A 15019-nucleotide genomic window follows, 5' to 3' on the forward strand; every position below is an offset into this window, starting at 1 on the left:
ATAAGCATCCTGTAACTCAAGGGCAATGAACCAATGCAAGGGATCTCAAGCAGGAATAACTGGAGCAAGAGTTGCCATATGAAAGTTGGTTCAATCTAATGTATTTGTTTAGATTCCTGATGTTTAAGATTGGATGGCAACCTCCTTTCTCTTTTGGTATAAGAAAATAGGGGAATAGAAGCCCTTTCCCGCAAATTCTTGTGTTACCAATCCTATCACTCCTAGACTGATTAGGTCAAGTATTTTTTGACTCAGCACTCTTGAGAATGATCCCTGAATAGAGACCAGGAAAGGGTATGAATGGGAGAAAGGGAATGAAACTTAACATCCCTGATGATCTGCAGAACCCATTGGTTTGTGGTGATAGCCATCCAAACCTCTTGGGAAAAGGACAGGTGGGAACCAAACAAAGGAAGGAAGGACTACAGATCCTTGTAGATTAGTCCAAGATCATCAATCATTGCATCAAATCTAACGTCTCTGCATCGGTTCTTATTGTGCGGCTACCAAGAACAGAGATAGAGTTCATCTCTTTTTAGATTGATCAGAAGATTTGTTAAAAAAAATGAGGAAGGCACAATATTTTTATATCTCAAGGAAGGAGGATGGCGGATGAAATGTCTCCTTCCTGCAAGCTGGCATATGTAAACCTAGAGATCAGAGTGGATCCTGAATCTTAACAGAGACTCATCATATGGAGAACCATAGGAGATATTTTAAAGTATCAATAGGGCTTCTGTCGTCAACTGTTCATCTGACTAAAAACATACTAATTGACTCGGAGCAAAAAAAAATTGTAATTTTTTTTTAAAATTAGAAGCAACACACACTAGTAAACACTAAAGCCACAATAGCTCAGTATTGGCTATCCTAACAACTAACTATAAAGAGAACATCAATGTCGTTCCATTTGCTAGGCTTAGGGTAGTCCAAAGGAATTGAATGGCAGTTGGGATTGTTGAGAGTATAATACCCTAGGGAAGGAGTGTACAACCCTTACTAGAAACTACTAATGAAAACATTGCAAGCGGCTGGACTGGGGCACACCACAAGTAGAATCCACACGTCGAGTACTCAAAGAAAAACTAAGTCAGATGCTTTATTTCACAGTTAAGTCTCCCATATCAAAAGGCAACTGCATGCACTCAAATAGCAAAAGGGAGATTTTTAAACAGAGGAAGAAATATTGAGAAAGGGATAACACTACTGACCACTGGATTTAAACAGACTGATGATCAGGTAAAAAACTAAAAATTGTTTACTGCTGCCTCAATTAATAATATCAGGTTTTAATCATAGTTTTGGATATCGCCTTGCTTGATGGACATTACACCAAGATTTAAGATTGTGAATTTTTCAAAAAGCACAAATCTTACCTCATCTAAGTTACAACCATATTCTTTACAAAGGACTTCAATAACTTTTGTATCTGTGTCAGTTTGTTTTGATGTACGTGTACTCCTGTTCTGACCTCGCCTTGGTGCTCGAGTTGAGCCATTAATAGACAGTGCACTCACATGAGATTCTGTAAAAGACAGTCAGCATCACCACAGGATTTAAAAAAACAAAAAACCACAAGTTTAACTAAAAACCAAATACTTCTGACCTTTACATTTAAGCCACAAAAGAGGGTGACATGGTTTTAAGAACAGAGTCTACAAAATGTTATACAGTAGAACAGGAAGCACACTTATGGTTTATATGCTGAGAAAGGAGTTGCATCATACAAAGTCCACATGAACAGAAAACTAATGAGAGACTGTCTGCATAAGTCTTTGGACATTGTGTATTTAAAGCTACTTATGTATGGAATTTAACACTACTCAGCACTTTTCATCCACAGCTTCCAAGTCATTTTGCAAATGGTGGGTAAGCATTAGTTTCCTGTAACATCCAGAGTTAGGCCGCAAGTGAAGACCACATTTCCCAAAAGCTCTACAAAGAAGGTTACTTACTTGTAACCGGAGTTCTTCGAGATGGACTTTGCATATTCACACTCTTGGAATCCACCCACTGGGTGTAGCAAGACAGCTGTACCTTCTAGTAGTGGTGCCTGTTAGGAGTGGCTCACCCTCCGTTTCTCCTCCCACCGACAACCCCCATGCAGACTCAAGGGGCATGGCACGGGCATTGGTGCCACTGCCCTCAGTTCTTTCCAACCTCTAAAGTTCAATACCAAGTAAATACAAAATTAGGACTCAGCAGGAACAGAAAAGGCAGGCAGGGAGTGTGAATATGCAGAGTGCATCTCAGAGAACTTCGGTTACAAGTAACCAACCTTTGTTTGTTCTTTGAGTGTCCTCTGCAAATTCCTACTCTTGGGATAGTTTGACAAGCAGTACATCAATAAAGGCAAGAGAGAGCAGAGTCGTAATTGAATGATTGAAGTACTGCTCTGTCAAAATGAACTTCAGATCTCGATCAAGATCCAGTACTTAATTTGTGCCAGGGCTTGCCAAGGCCAGCTGATTAACCATATTACTTAGCTGTGAAAGAAATACCTTGAGAGCCAGATGGATCACACTCAATTCTCTGAGGACATGCTATGGATGCAACCACCAAATTACAGAAAGCCGACTGCCATTCGGTACTCTATTTTAAGCCAGTTTTGGTGCTGCCTCATTCTGAGCCTGGTACATGGAATTGCATATATGTTGTAGAGGCCATGAGACCCAATAACATTAGAAAATACATCTGAAAGGGCTGTAGCATCAGCCTCTGTATGGAAATGGTTATTTTCAAAAACCTCCCTGCGAAAGAAAAGCTTTTCTTTCAGAGTTGAAGACTGATTGAAAAAGGGACTTCTCCTGGTTTATCAAGACACAAGATTTTGAAATGAGAGCAGGCCACCTCAATGGCTTCTTCTAATTCTTCTTTGGACTGGCCCTTCAGTAGTCAATCTTCTAAGTAAGAGAAGATAAAAACCCTTGCTTCCTCAGATGAGATGCTACTGGAGCCAGACATTTGATAAAAACGGAGGACGCAGAGGAGCGGCCAAAAGGTAAGGCTCTGTATTGAAGTGGTCTGAATCAAGGACAAAAGGTAGATATTTGCAGTGGGATAGCCTTAGAGAGATATGCCCCTTTGAGGTCAGAGAAGCAAATTTATCTAGAGTAGACAGACAAAATGATTAAAGCCAGAGACAGCATTCTGAAGTTTCCTGATTCATCTGTTTAGAGCTCCGAGATCTAAAATTGGTCTGAGGCCTTTGGGGATTAGAAAGTAACAGAAATAGAAACCTTTGTTTCTGGAGTTCAGAGGTACTTGTTCTACGGCATTCAGATGAGCCTGTACTTCCTTTATTAACAGTACCTCCTGAAAAGGGAGGGAAAATGGGAGTTGAATGGAGGAAGGGCTTTGACTTTGATGTACAGCCTCTCTTTACTGTATCTAAAACCCATCTGTAATACCGTTAGTTTCCATGCACTGTAAAACTTGGACAGTCTCCAAAACCACAGATGGGATCTTCCAAGATTGGTTTGAAACTGTTGACTAACATGTCAAACTTGTGCTAGGCATTCAGTTAGGAAGATGTGACTGAGGAATTCTTTGACCTGTCTTGTGTCTGCAAAGTCATTTGCTGTTTAGGATACTGTTAAGAACAGCCATGGGGGTCAGATTAATGATCCATCTAGCCCAGTATCCTGTCTTCCACCAGTGGCCAATGCCAGATGCAAGCAGGAATTAACAGAACTGGACCATTATTAAGAGATCCGTTCCCTGTCATCCAGTCCCAGCTTTTAGCAATCAGAGGTTTAGGGACACCCACAGCGTGGCCTTGCAACCATGACCATGTTGGCTAATAACCATTGATGGATCTATCTTCCATGAACTTACCTCATTCTTTTTTGAGCCCAGTTATAGTTTTAGCCTTCACAACATCTGCTGGCAACGAGTTCCACGGGTTGACTACGTGTGTGAAGTAGTACTTCCTTTTGGTTGTTTTAAACCTGCTGCCTATTCACTTCGTTAGTTCTTGTGTTATGTGAAGGAGTAAACAACATTTCCTCATTCACTTTCTCCACCCTATTTATCATTTTGTAGACCTCTATCATATTCCCCCCTTGTTTGTTTTTTTTCCAAGCTGAAAAGTCCCAGTTTTATTAATTTCTCCTCATAGGGAAGCTGTTCCATATCCTTAATCATTTTTGTTGTCCTTCTCTGTACCCTTTTCAATTCTAATATATCTTTTTTGAGAGGGAGCAACAAGAATGGCACACAATATTCAAGGTGGGGATGTACCATAGATTTATATAGAGGCATTATGATATTTTCTGTTGTCTTATCTGTCCCGTTCCTATTGGTACCTAACAGTTAGCGTTGACTGTTACTGCACATTGAGTTCTCTGAAAACATTCGCTATCTATCCACTTTGACTCCAAGATCTTTCTTGAGTGGTAACAGCTAATTTAGATCCCATCATTTTGTACATATAGTTGGAATTATCTTTTCCGATATGCATTATTTTGCATTTATCAACATTGAATTTCATTTGCCACTTTTGTTGCCGTCAATCCAGTTTTGCAAGATCCCTTTGTAGCTCTTCGGAGTCTGCTTTGGACTTAACTATCTTGAGTAATTTTGTATCATCTGCAAATTTTGCCACCTCACTGTTCACCCCTGTTCCTAGATCATTTATGAATATGTTGAATAGGACTGGTCCCAGAACAGAACCCTGTGGGACATCACTATTTACCTCTCTCCATTCTGAAAACTGACCATTTATTCCTACCCTTGGTTTTGTATCTTTTAACCATAATCCCAAATTATTATTGTGTTTTCTGTGTTTGTAGCCAGGATGGGATACAGAGATGAAACTTTTAGACACCACTAATGACTGCTTCATGGATCAAATAGTCCTGGAACCCTCAAAGATTGAGGCAATTCTTGACTTAGTCCTTATAGGCACACAGGATCTGGTCCAAGAGGTTATAGCTGAACCTCTTGGCAATAGTGATTATAATCTAAATACCAAAGAAACCAAATACAGTAGTATTTAACTACACAAAAATGAGGAGGCTATTTAAATAGAAATTAAAAGGAACAGTCACAAGTGAAATGCCTACAAGCTGCATGGAAACTATTTAAAACTCCATAAAAGAGGACCTGACTAACTGTATATCCCTAATAATAATTAAAAAAAAAACACAGCAAGAGGACCAAAAAAATGCCACCATGGCTAACCAGAGTAAAAGAGGTGATTAGAGACAAAGACCGCTTTTAAAAACTGGACGTCAGATCCTAGTGAGGAAAATAGAACGGAGCATAAACTATGGCAAATCAAGTGTAAAAGTATCATTAGGCAGGCCAAAAAAGAATTTGCAGAGGAACTAGCAAAAGACACAAACAGCACATTCTTTAAAGTACATCAGAAGCAGGAAGCCTTCTAAATAATCAGTGGGGCCACTGAAAGAATGGGATGCTAAAGGAGCACTTAAGGAAGACAAGGTGATAATGGAGAAGCTAAATGAGTCTTTGCATCTGTTTTCACTGTAAAAGATGTGAGGGTGTTTCCCACACCTGAACCATTCTTTTTAGGTGACAAATCTGAGAAACTGTCCCAGATTTGGAACAAATTGATAAATAGTAATAAGTCATCAGGACCAGACGGTATTCACCCAAGAGTTCCACAGGAACTCAAATATGATATTGCAGAACTATTAACTGTGACATATAGCCTATTGCTTCAGTACTGATGACTGGTGGATAGCTAATGTAATACCAATTTTAAAAAAAGCTCCAGAGCAATTTACAGACCAGTAAGTTTAACTTCATTACCAGGCAGACTGGTTGAAACAATAGTGTAGAACAGAATTAACAGATACATAGATGAACACAATTCATTGGAGAAGGGTCAACATGGCTTTTATAAAGGGAAATTGTGCCTCACTAATAGAATTCTTTGAGGATGTCAACAAGCATGTAGACAAGGGTAATCCAGTGGATATAGTGTACTTCGACTTTCAGAAAGCCTTTGACAAGTTCCCTCACAAAGGAGTATTAAGCGAAGTAGGCATTCATTGGATAAGGGAGAAGGTTCTCTCATGGATCAGTAATGGGTTAAAAGAAAGATCTTGGGAGTCATTGTGGATAGTTTCTGAAAACATCCACTCAATGTGCAGCGGCAGTCAAAAAAGCTAAGAGAATGTTGGGAATCATTAAGATAGATCTAGATAACACAACAGAAAATATCCTGTTTGCCTCTATATAAATCTATAGTATGCCCACGCCCACATCTTGAATACTGCTTGCAGATATGGTTGACCCATCTCAAAAAAGATACACTGGAATTGGAAAAGGTTCAGAAAAGGGCAACAAAAATTATTAGAGGTACGGAACAGCTTCCATATGAGGAGAGATTAATATGATTGGGACTTTTCAGGTTGGAAAAGAGATGACTAAGGGGGATATGATTGAGGTCTATAAAATCATGACTGGTGTGGAGAAAGTAAATAAGGATGTGTTATTTACTCCTCCTCATAACACAAGGTCACCAAATGAAATTAATAGGCAACAGATTTAAAAACAAACAAAATGAAGTATTTCTTCACACAACACACAGTCAACCTGTGGAACTCCTTGCCAGAGGACATTGTGAAGGCCAAGACAATAACAGCGTTCAAAAAAGAATAGATAAATTCATGGAGGATAGGTCTATCCATTTCTATTAGCCAGGATGGGCAGGAATGGTGGCCCTAGCCTCTGTTTGCCAGAAGCTGGGAATGGGAAACGGGATGGATCACTCGATTACCTGTTCTGTTCATTCCCTCTGGGGCACCTAGCATTGGCCACTGTTGGATGACAGGATACTGGGCCAAATGGACCTTTCGTCTGACCAGTATGGCTGTTCTTATGTTATTTCAACTATCCTCATATTTACTGGGAACATTTCACTTCTCCCTGAGAATTTCACAATTGTTATCACCATCCTGATCAGGTAGTCGGTAGTATAATCCTACTGCTATACTCTTATTAATGAAACATGGAATTTCTATTCATGGAGATTCCGTGGTACTGTTTGATTCACTTAAGATTTTATTTATACTTGACTAGGCTTTCTTTCACATCTAGTGCTTACAAAATTTTTGATATTTGAAGTGGTCTGCCTTCATGTGATGTACGGCTATCTTTTCTGATTATAAGAGGAAGAGGAAAATGGGATACGGCCTGTGATTCCTGAACACAGGTGTTTACATCCTCCTCCTATAGGAATTCTGCCTCCTTAACTATCTTGCTGTGTGTCAAGGTTCCTTCCACACTCTGAACTTTAGGGTACAGATGTGGGAACCTGCATGAAAACCTCCTAAGCTTACTTTTACCAGCTTAGGTTAAAACTTCCCCAAGGTACAAACTATTTAACCCTTTTGCCCCTGGAATTCCACTGCCACCACCAAACTTTATCTGGGTTCCTGGAAAAAATGTGGTTTGGACACGTCTTTCCCCCCAAAATCCTCCCAACCCTTGCACCCCACTTCCTGGGGAAGGTTTGGTAAAAATCCTCACCAATTTGCATAGGTGACCACAGACCCAAACCCTTGGATCTTAGGGCAATGAAAAAGCATTCAGTTTTCTTACAAGAAGACTTTTAATAGAAGTAAAGGAATCACCTCTGTAAAATCAGGATGGTAGATACCTTACAGGGTAATTAGATTCAAAACATGGAGAATCCCTCTAGGCAAAACCTTAAGTTACAAAAAAGACACAGACAGGAATAAGAAAAGGAGTACTTGTGGCACCTTAGAGACTAACCAATTTATTTGAGCATAAGCTTTCGTGAGCTACAGCTCACTTCATCGGATGCATACTGTGGAAAACACAGAAGATGTTTGGTTTTATACACACAAATCATGAAAAAATGGGTGTGTATCACTACAAAAGGTTCTCTCTCTCTCCCCACCCCACTCTCCTGCTGGTAATAGCTTATGTAAAGTGATCAGTCTCCTTACAATGTGTATGATGATCAACGTGGGCCACTTCCAGCACAAATCCAGGGTTTAACAAGAACGTCTGAGGAAGGGGGTGGGGGGTGATGGAAAACAAGGGGAAATAGGTTACCTTGGATAATGACTTAGCCACTCCCAGTCTCTATTCAAGCCTAAGTTAACTGTATCCAATTTGCAAATGAATTCCAATTCAGCAGTCTCTCGCTGGAGTCTGGATTTGAAGTTTTTCTGTGTAATATCGCAACTTTCATGTCTGTAATCGCGTGACCAGAGAGATTGAAGTGTTCTCCGACTGGTTTATGAATGTTATAATTCTTGACATCTGATTTGTGTCCATTATTCTTTTACGTAGAGACTGTCCAGTTTGACCAATGTACATGGCAGAGGGGCATTGCTGGCACGATGGCATATATCACATTGGTGGATGTGCAGGTGAATGAGCCTCTGATAGTGTAGCTGATGTTATTAGGCCCTGTGATGGTGTCCCCTGAATAGATATGTGGGCACAGTTGGCAACGGGCTTTGTTGCAAGGATAGGTTCCTGGGTTAGTGGTTCTGTTGTGTGGTGTGTGGTATGTGGTTGCTGGTGAGTATTTGCTTCAGGTTGGGGGGCTGTCTGTAGGCAAGGACTGGCCTGTCTCCCAGGATTTGTGCGAGTGTTGGGTCATCCTTCAGGACAGGTTGTAGATCCTTGATAATCCAGACTCCAGCGAGAGACTGCTGAATTGGAATTCATTTGCAAATTGGATACAATTAACTTAGGCTTGAATAGAGACTGGGAGTGGCTAAGTCATTATCCAAGGTAACCTATTTCCCCTTGTTTTCCATCACCCCCCACCCCCTTCCTCAGACGTTCTTGTTAAACCCTGGATTTGTGCTGGAAATGACCCACCTTGATCATCATACACATTGTAAGGAGACTGATCAATTTACGTAAGCTATTACCAGCAGGAGAGTGGGGTGGGAGGAGAGAAAACCTTTTGTAGTGATACACACCCATTTTTTCATGATGTGTGTGTATAAAAACAAACATCTTCTTTATTTTCCACAGTATGTATCCGATGAAGTGAGCTGTAGCTCACGAAAGCTTATGCTCAAATAAATTGGTTAGTCTCTAAGGTGCCACAAGTACTCCTTTTCTTTTTGCGAATACAGACTAACATGGCTGTTACTCTGAAACAGACAGGAATATTCATTCTATTCAGCACAGCTATTTTCTCAGCCATTTCAAGAAATCATAATCTAACACATACCTAGCTAGCTTACTTACTAAGTTCTAAGACTCCATTCCTGTTCTGTCTCCGGCAAAAGCATCATACAGACACAGACCCTTTGTTTTTCTCCCTCCTCCCAGATTTTGAAAGTATCTTGTCTCCTCATTGGTCATTTTGGTCAGGTGCCACCGAGGTTACCTTTAGCTTCTCAACCCTTTACAGGTAAGAGGATTTTTCCTCTGGCCAGGAGGGATTTTAAAGGGGTTTACCCTTCCCTTTATATTTACGACACTATGGATCACGCCTTTCAGTTTTCCCAGTGTCTTCTCCATTTTTGCATTAAATAAATTATCCCCTTCAAAGGGTACATCTTCTATTTTAAAGCCAGGATTCAATGGGAGAGAAGATAAACATAACCAAATATGACAGGTTTCAGAGTAACAGCCGTGTTAGTCTGTATTCGCAAAAAGAAAAGGAGTACTTGTGGCACCTTAGAGACTAACCAGTTTATTTGAGCATGAGCTTTCGTGAGCTACAGCTCGCTTCATCGGATGCATCCGATGAATCCGATAAAGCGAGCTGTAGCTCACGAAAGCTCATGCTCAAATAAACTGGTTAGTCTCTAAGGCGCCACAAGTACTCCTTTTCTTATAACCAAATATGTCTTTGCAGAGCTACTTCAGAGGCCAATGACCTTGAGGCAGTAGCAGAAACATCAGATGATGCCTTAGAGCATGCTTGGCCACATTTTGGCCCTCTTTATCAAGGGCTGATATTAAATTTTATTTTGCTCTTCTGGTAAAACATTTAATAAAGACAGATATAGTCTCCCATAAACTGATATCTATCCATAACTGCTTAGTAGCTAGTTACGCATTTGTTTAAGGAGGATGAAGAAAATGATTTTCTGCCCAGAGAATCCATTTTTTTCCTTTCTTTATCCATGGGGGTAGAAAGTTGAAAAGCTGATCTAGACTTTTGCTGTGTTGCTGCTATAATGAGTTTGACTGAGGGTGCACATGAAAACAATAAACCCATCCTGTGGGATCTGACATAATTTGTCTGCCTTTTTAGAGACTGGTTGACACAAAGATGGTTTGGATCAAGGGATTTTGAAGTTGCCACAGCCATTCTAATACAGGCAAGAAGAATTTAGCCTTGGCAGTAGACCCCAGAATATGAAAAAAAATGGATGCAAGTTCTCCTCCAAAGCTACTGATGGCATTCTGTAACTCATATCCACAGACTGCATTGGAAGATGCTCCAGCACCAGAGAATTCAACATTCTAGACTGGGAAAGGGAAGGAGAAGAAGTTGGCCGGTACAGCTGGGATATTCAAGGAGGCAATAGGCCAGTCCTGCCAACTTCCCTAAGCTGGTATCATATTCCCCTGAAGGATACAGTGGGACTCTGGCATTACCTCATGCATAACAACTTTGCTTGGGAGAAGGCTGTCTGACATAATCATAGGACCCAGTTCAACCTCCAATTGTGGATCACATACTGAAGCCTTTGGTACCCCAAGAACAGGAATATGCAGAGGACGCTCGAAGAACCACCTGGAATTTCCATTCAATAAAAAATTATAAATTTATTTTACACAATTTTGGAACAAAAAACCTAACATTTTGAAATTTTCCACATTAGAAAATTTCAGATGTTTGTTTCATTAAGGTCAAAACCATGTTTTGTTTTGTTTTTTAAAAGGTCAAAGTAGTTTAATTTCATCTTTACTGAATTGACTTTTATAAATTATATGTTGCATTATATCAAGGTATAAACTATTATACTATAAATTAAAAAATAAAGTAAAATTTTACATTTTAAATTGGTATTCTAGATTGGTAATTGTCAGTTTGGTGATTGGTAACTGTTCAGTCAAAGTTTTTGCCCAGCTGTTCTACTTTAGTAGTCTCATCTTAGTCCCCTTTTGTTTTATTCATATCAAAATTTAAAGCCTTTCCACTGTCACCAGGACTTGACTATTACAGTGTGTTACTGATCAGGATTGAGAACCTCTGACAGACTTGTGAGAGAGCTTAAGCAGTGCCTGTGGAAACTGTGGCTGGCACTCATCTGGAATATTAATGTAATACTTTGCATATTGTCAACTGTTAATATTGAATTTGTGATTAAAATATCTATTTTTCTTAAAGCTCCAGCTTTTGGAGTCAAGTGATATCAGAATCTCACCTTTCACATTAAAACAGGTTTCTAGTTCTCATAGTTGCATTTGAAAAAAATAATAATAATGTGAACTCTTAAGAGTCAAAGAGAAGGCACAGAACCCAGATTTTACTTATTTATTTTTATAAAAAGCTCAACTTTTGGGGCCAGACTCAGGATTTTTGAATGTTTAAGCTTGGCAGTACCATGTATAGTGTCTATCCTACATCAATACACTTTACAAAGGATAAATTTAAACTCTTATCAGCTTTGGGGAGCCATATCTTAACCCCAAGGCTATTCTTTCTCCATTACTTATTTACATTGTTAAAATTGTCCTTAGAATAAAAAGGGAGTCTTTTTGACCATTAAAGTTCAAATGGAGTAGGGATAACAAGACCACCAATAATCCATCCATTTGAAGCTATTCATCAATGAATAATCAGACAAATTCACGTTATCCATACAAGTTATGGATCAAGACAAAAAAAGCAAGGACATTACTGACAATATCCTTCACCAATCCTGTTAAAGGAAAAACCCAATTAACTCCAGCTTTTTTTCCCTTGTTCATATACCCTACTTTCTAATATTGCAATATACCTTTAAAATCTGTGTCCCCTGGTGGAAGATACCCAACATAAAAATGAAGTACTATCCAAAGTTACACAAGACTGTTGTGACACTACTTATAGTGTTCTTAGTAACATTTCCCAAGTTTTAAATGTATAAGGACAACATACTAAAAGTTACTGTTTAGAGAAGTTTATGATTTTCAACAGGAATGAACATTTACTAATGTAAGAGTTCGACTTAAGTCAGCTCAAAGTCAAACCAAGGAAAGAGGAGGTTACTTACCCGTAACTAGAAGTTCGAGATGTGCGGTCCCTATTTGTATTCCACTGAGGGTTTATGCATGCGCACATGTCCAGAGTCAGAGAATTTGTCAGTAGTGTCCGTTGGTCTGCACATGCACCCTTGGCTCGCCTCATGGTTTCGTCGGAAGTAATAAAGAGTGGGGTGGACCGACTGCATCTCCAGTTGCTTCACCACCACATATCCAACAGATCCATAGCAGAAGACAAGGAGGTGGGAAGTGGAATACAGATAGGGAATGCACATCTCAAAGAACCTCCAATTACAGGTAAATAACATCCTGTTCTTCAAGTGATGGTACCTATAGTATTCCACTGAGTGTGATTAACAAGCACTATCTAAGTCAGATGAGGTTGTGAGGATGAAGACGGAATGTTTGAGTAGAGGACAGTCACACCAAAAGAGGCATCCACCAAGTCCTGCATCAAGGCACAATGCGTAGCAAAAGGTGTGTAATGAACTCCAAGTGGCTGCTCTATATATGTCCCCAAGCAGCGCAGCACATCACAGAGGGAGGCTAGGGTTGAACCCTGGGCTCTTGTGAATTGGGCCAGCATCCCAAGCAGGTCTGATAACAGAAAGTAATGAACCCCGAAATCCACTTGGAGATTCTTGGTGTGAAGATTGCCTACCCTTTAACTCTTACAGCTATTACGACCGGGGAGAAGGAGTGGGGGGGGGAGGGGCGGAAGAGACTTTCCTGATTGGCCTTGTCTTCTGTAGGTAGAAGGCCCAGGACCAATGGACATCAAGGGAGTGGAATCACCATTCGTCTTCCAAGGAGTGAGGCTTCAGAAAGAAAGCAAGTAAGCAAATGGATCGATTAACATGAAACTGGGAGATGACCTTTGGCCGAAATTTGGGGTGCAGGTGCAGGAAGACTTCCTCCTTTCATGACTTTCCATAAAGGTGGTCCGCCATCAGGGTCTCAAGTTCACCAAACCTTCTTGCCAAAGTGATAGCAAAAAGGAAAGTGACTCATGAAAAAGAGGGACACATGGCACAATGCCAGCAGTCCAACAGGTGATTACAGTAGTGCAGGTAGAACTAGGCTGAGGTCCCACTGGAGAGTGAGGGGTTGAATGGGTTGGGAGGTTACATGAGGCCTTTCCAAAACCTAGCAGTCAACAGAAGTGGAAAGATGGAATTTTCTTCCACAGGGGGTGGACAGTGCTATCTGTTGCTCAGTGGACCTTGAGAGAGTTGAAAGCGAGACCTGATGCCTTCAAGGACAGGAGGTAATCCAGAAGAAGGGGAATCCCACCACTTCTGGGGAAAGCCCATTTTGTTGGGCCCAGGAGGCAAAGTGTTTCCACTTGGCCCGGTAGCAATGCCTAGTGGACTCTTTCTTGCTGCTAGAGAGGATGTTCTGCACCTCTGATGAACATGCCAGTTCTAGAGAAGATGTTCATACAAATACAATGCTCTGAGAAGACACTTGTGAATTGGGATGTCTGATCTTGTACTGTGTCAGTAGATTGGGGAAAGTAGGGATGAAAATTGAGGGATGGACAGTCATGCAGAGGAGGTTAGGAAATCAGAATGGTCTGGGCCAGCAAGGGGTGATCAGGATGACTGTCGCTCTGCCTCGTCTGATCTTGCGGCATACTCATGGTTGGAGTGGAAGAGGTAAGGCATAGTTGATCTGGTCTGACCAGGGGAGTATGAGAGCATTGCCCCGAGAGGGGAGATCAAGACACCCTCCGTCCCCGTGGCAGTATGTGCTTCCATTTGTTGTTGATGGGCGATGCAAAGAGATCTGTGGTTGGAGACCCCCCACTTGTCAAAGATGTCACGTACCACAGTATCATGGAGTTCCCACTCGTGGTCAATCACAAACTGCCTGCTGAGCAAGTCTGCAATCACGTTGTGTCCCCGGGAGATAGAATGTAGATAAGAGGATCTGGTGCGTGATGCACCAATTCCAGAGGTTGACTGCGTCTGAACACAGTTGACACAGTAAACACTGGAGATGTTGTCAGACATAAGAACATAATGGGAACTGATGAATGGGAGAAATACGTGGCATGCCTTCCTTATAGCCCTGAGTTCCAAAATATTGATGTGCATCCTGGATTCCCAAGGAGTCCATGTTCCCTGTGTCATGTGATTGCCCATATGCACTCCCCAACTTATGAGGGATGAGTTGGTGATGATTGTCTTGTCCGGGGAAATGGGGAGAAAGGGAACCCCTATGCAAACCTGTCATGGGTCTGTCCACCAGCAGATGGAAGAGAGTAACAAGGTCGATGGCATGATGCATGGGTGAGTAAATCTTCTGGAGCCACATCTGGAAGCAGCGAAGGTGGAGGCAAGTGAAGGCAGTAATGTATGTGCACGAAGCCATGTGGCCAAGGAGGGATAGGTAGGTCCTGGCTAGGACAAAATTGTTGACATGGGCTATGAGTTCTTGCAGAGTCTGGAACCTCTGCATTTGTAGGCAGGCTCATGCTGTGACCGAGTTAATGTAGGCCCCTATAAAGTCTAGGGGTTGTTTGGTCCAAGGTTGATTTTTCGACATTGATGCGGACTCCAATGGAGGAAAGGAGCCTGAGCTACATGGAGGTTGAAACTTGGGATTCGCATCTGGATCGGGCCGCCAGGAGCCAGTTATCAAGATAAGGGAACACAAGGACCCCATAATGTCTGAGGTATGCCACCATTACTGAGAAAACGTTGGTGAAGATCCTGGGAGCAGTGGTGAGTCCTCATGTAAGGACCCTGTACCTGAAAATGGTGCGAGCTGACCATGAACCTCAGATCCTGTCTGTGGGCTGTATGAAAGTCTATGTGAAAGTAGACATCTTGCATACTGAGAG

At 41.2% G+C, this 15019-nt stretch overlaps 1 protein-coding gene across 4 annotated transcripts in view; it reads right to left on the reverse strand.

The window, feature by feature from the left end:
• RB1 (RB transcriptional corepressor 1) overlaps positions 1-15019 on the reverse strand; it is a 170545-nt gene that overhangs the window by 120336 nt on the left and 35190 nt on the right. For all 4 annotated transcript variants that reach the window (XM_084610898.1, XM_084610897.1, XM_084610896.1 and 1 more), the window contains one exon: positions 1377-1525. In XM_084610898.1, the coding sequence (XP_084467024.1) occupies positions 1377-1525 (149 nt within the window). The remainder of the gene's footprint in view (positions 1-1376; positions 1526-15019) is intronic.

The sequence above is a fragment of the Lepidochelys olivacea genome (genome assembly GCF_965140295.1).
Source record: "Lepidochelys olivacea isolate rLepOli2 genome assembly, chromosome: 1".
Taxonomy (NCBI): Eukaryota; Metazoa; Chordata; order Testudines; family Cheloniidae; genus Lepidochelys; species Lepidochelys olivacea.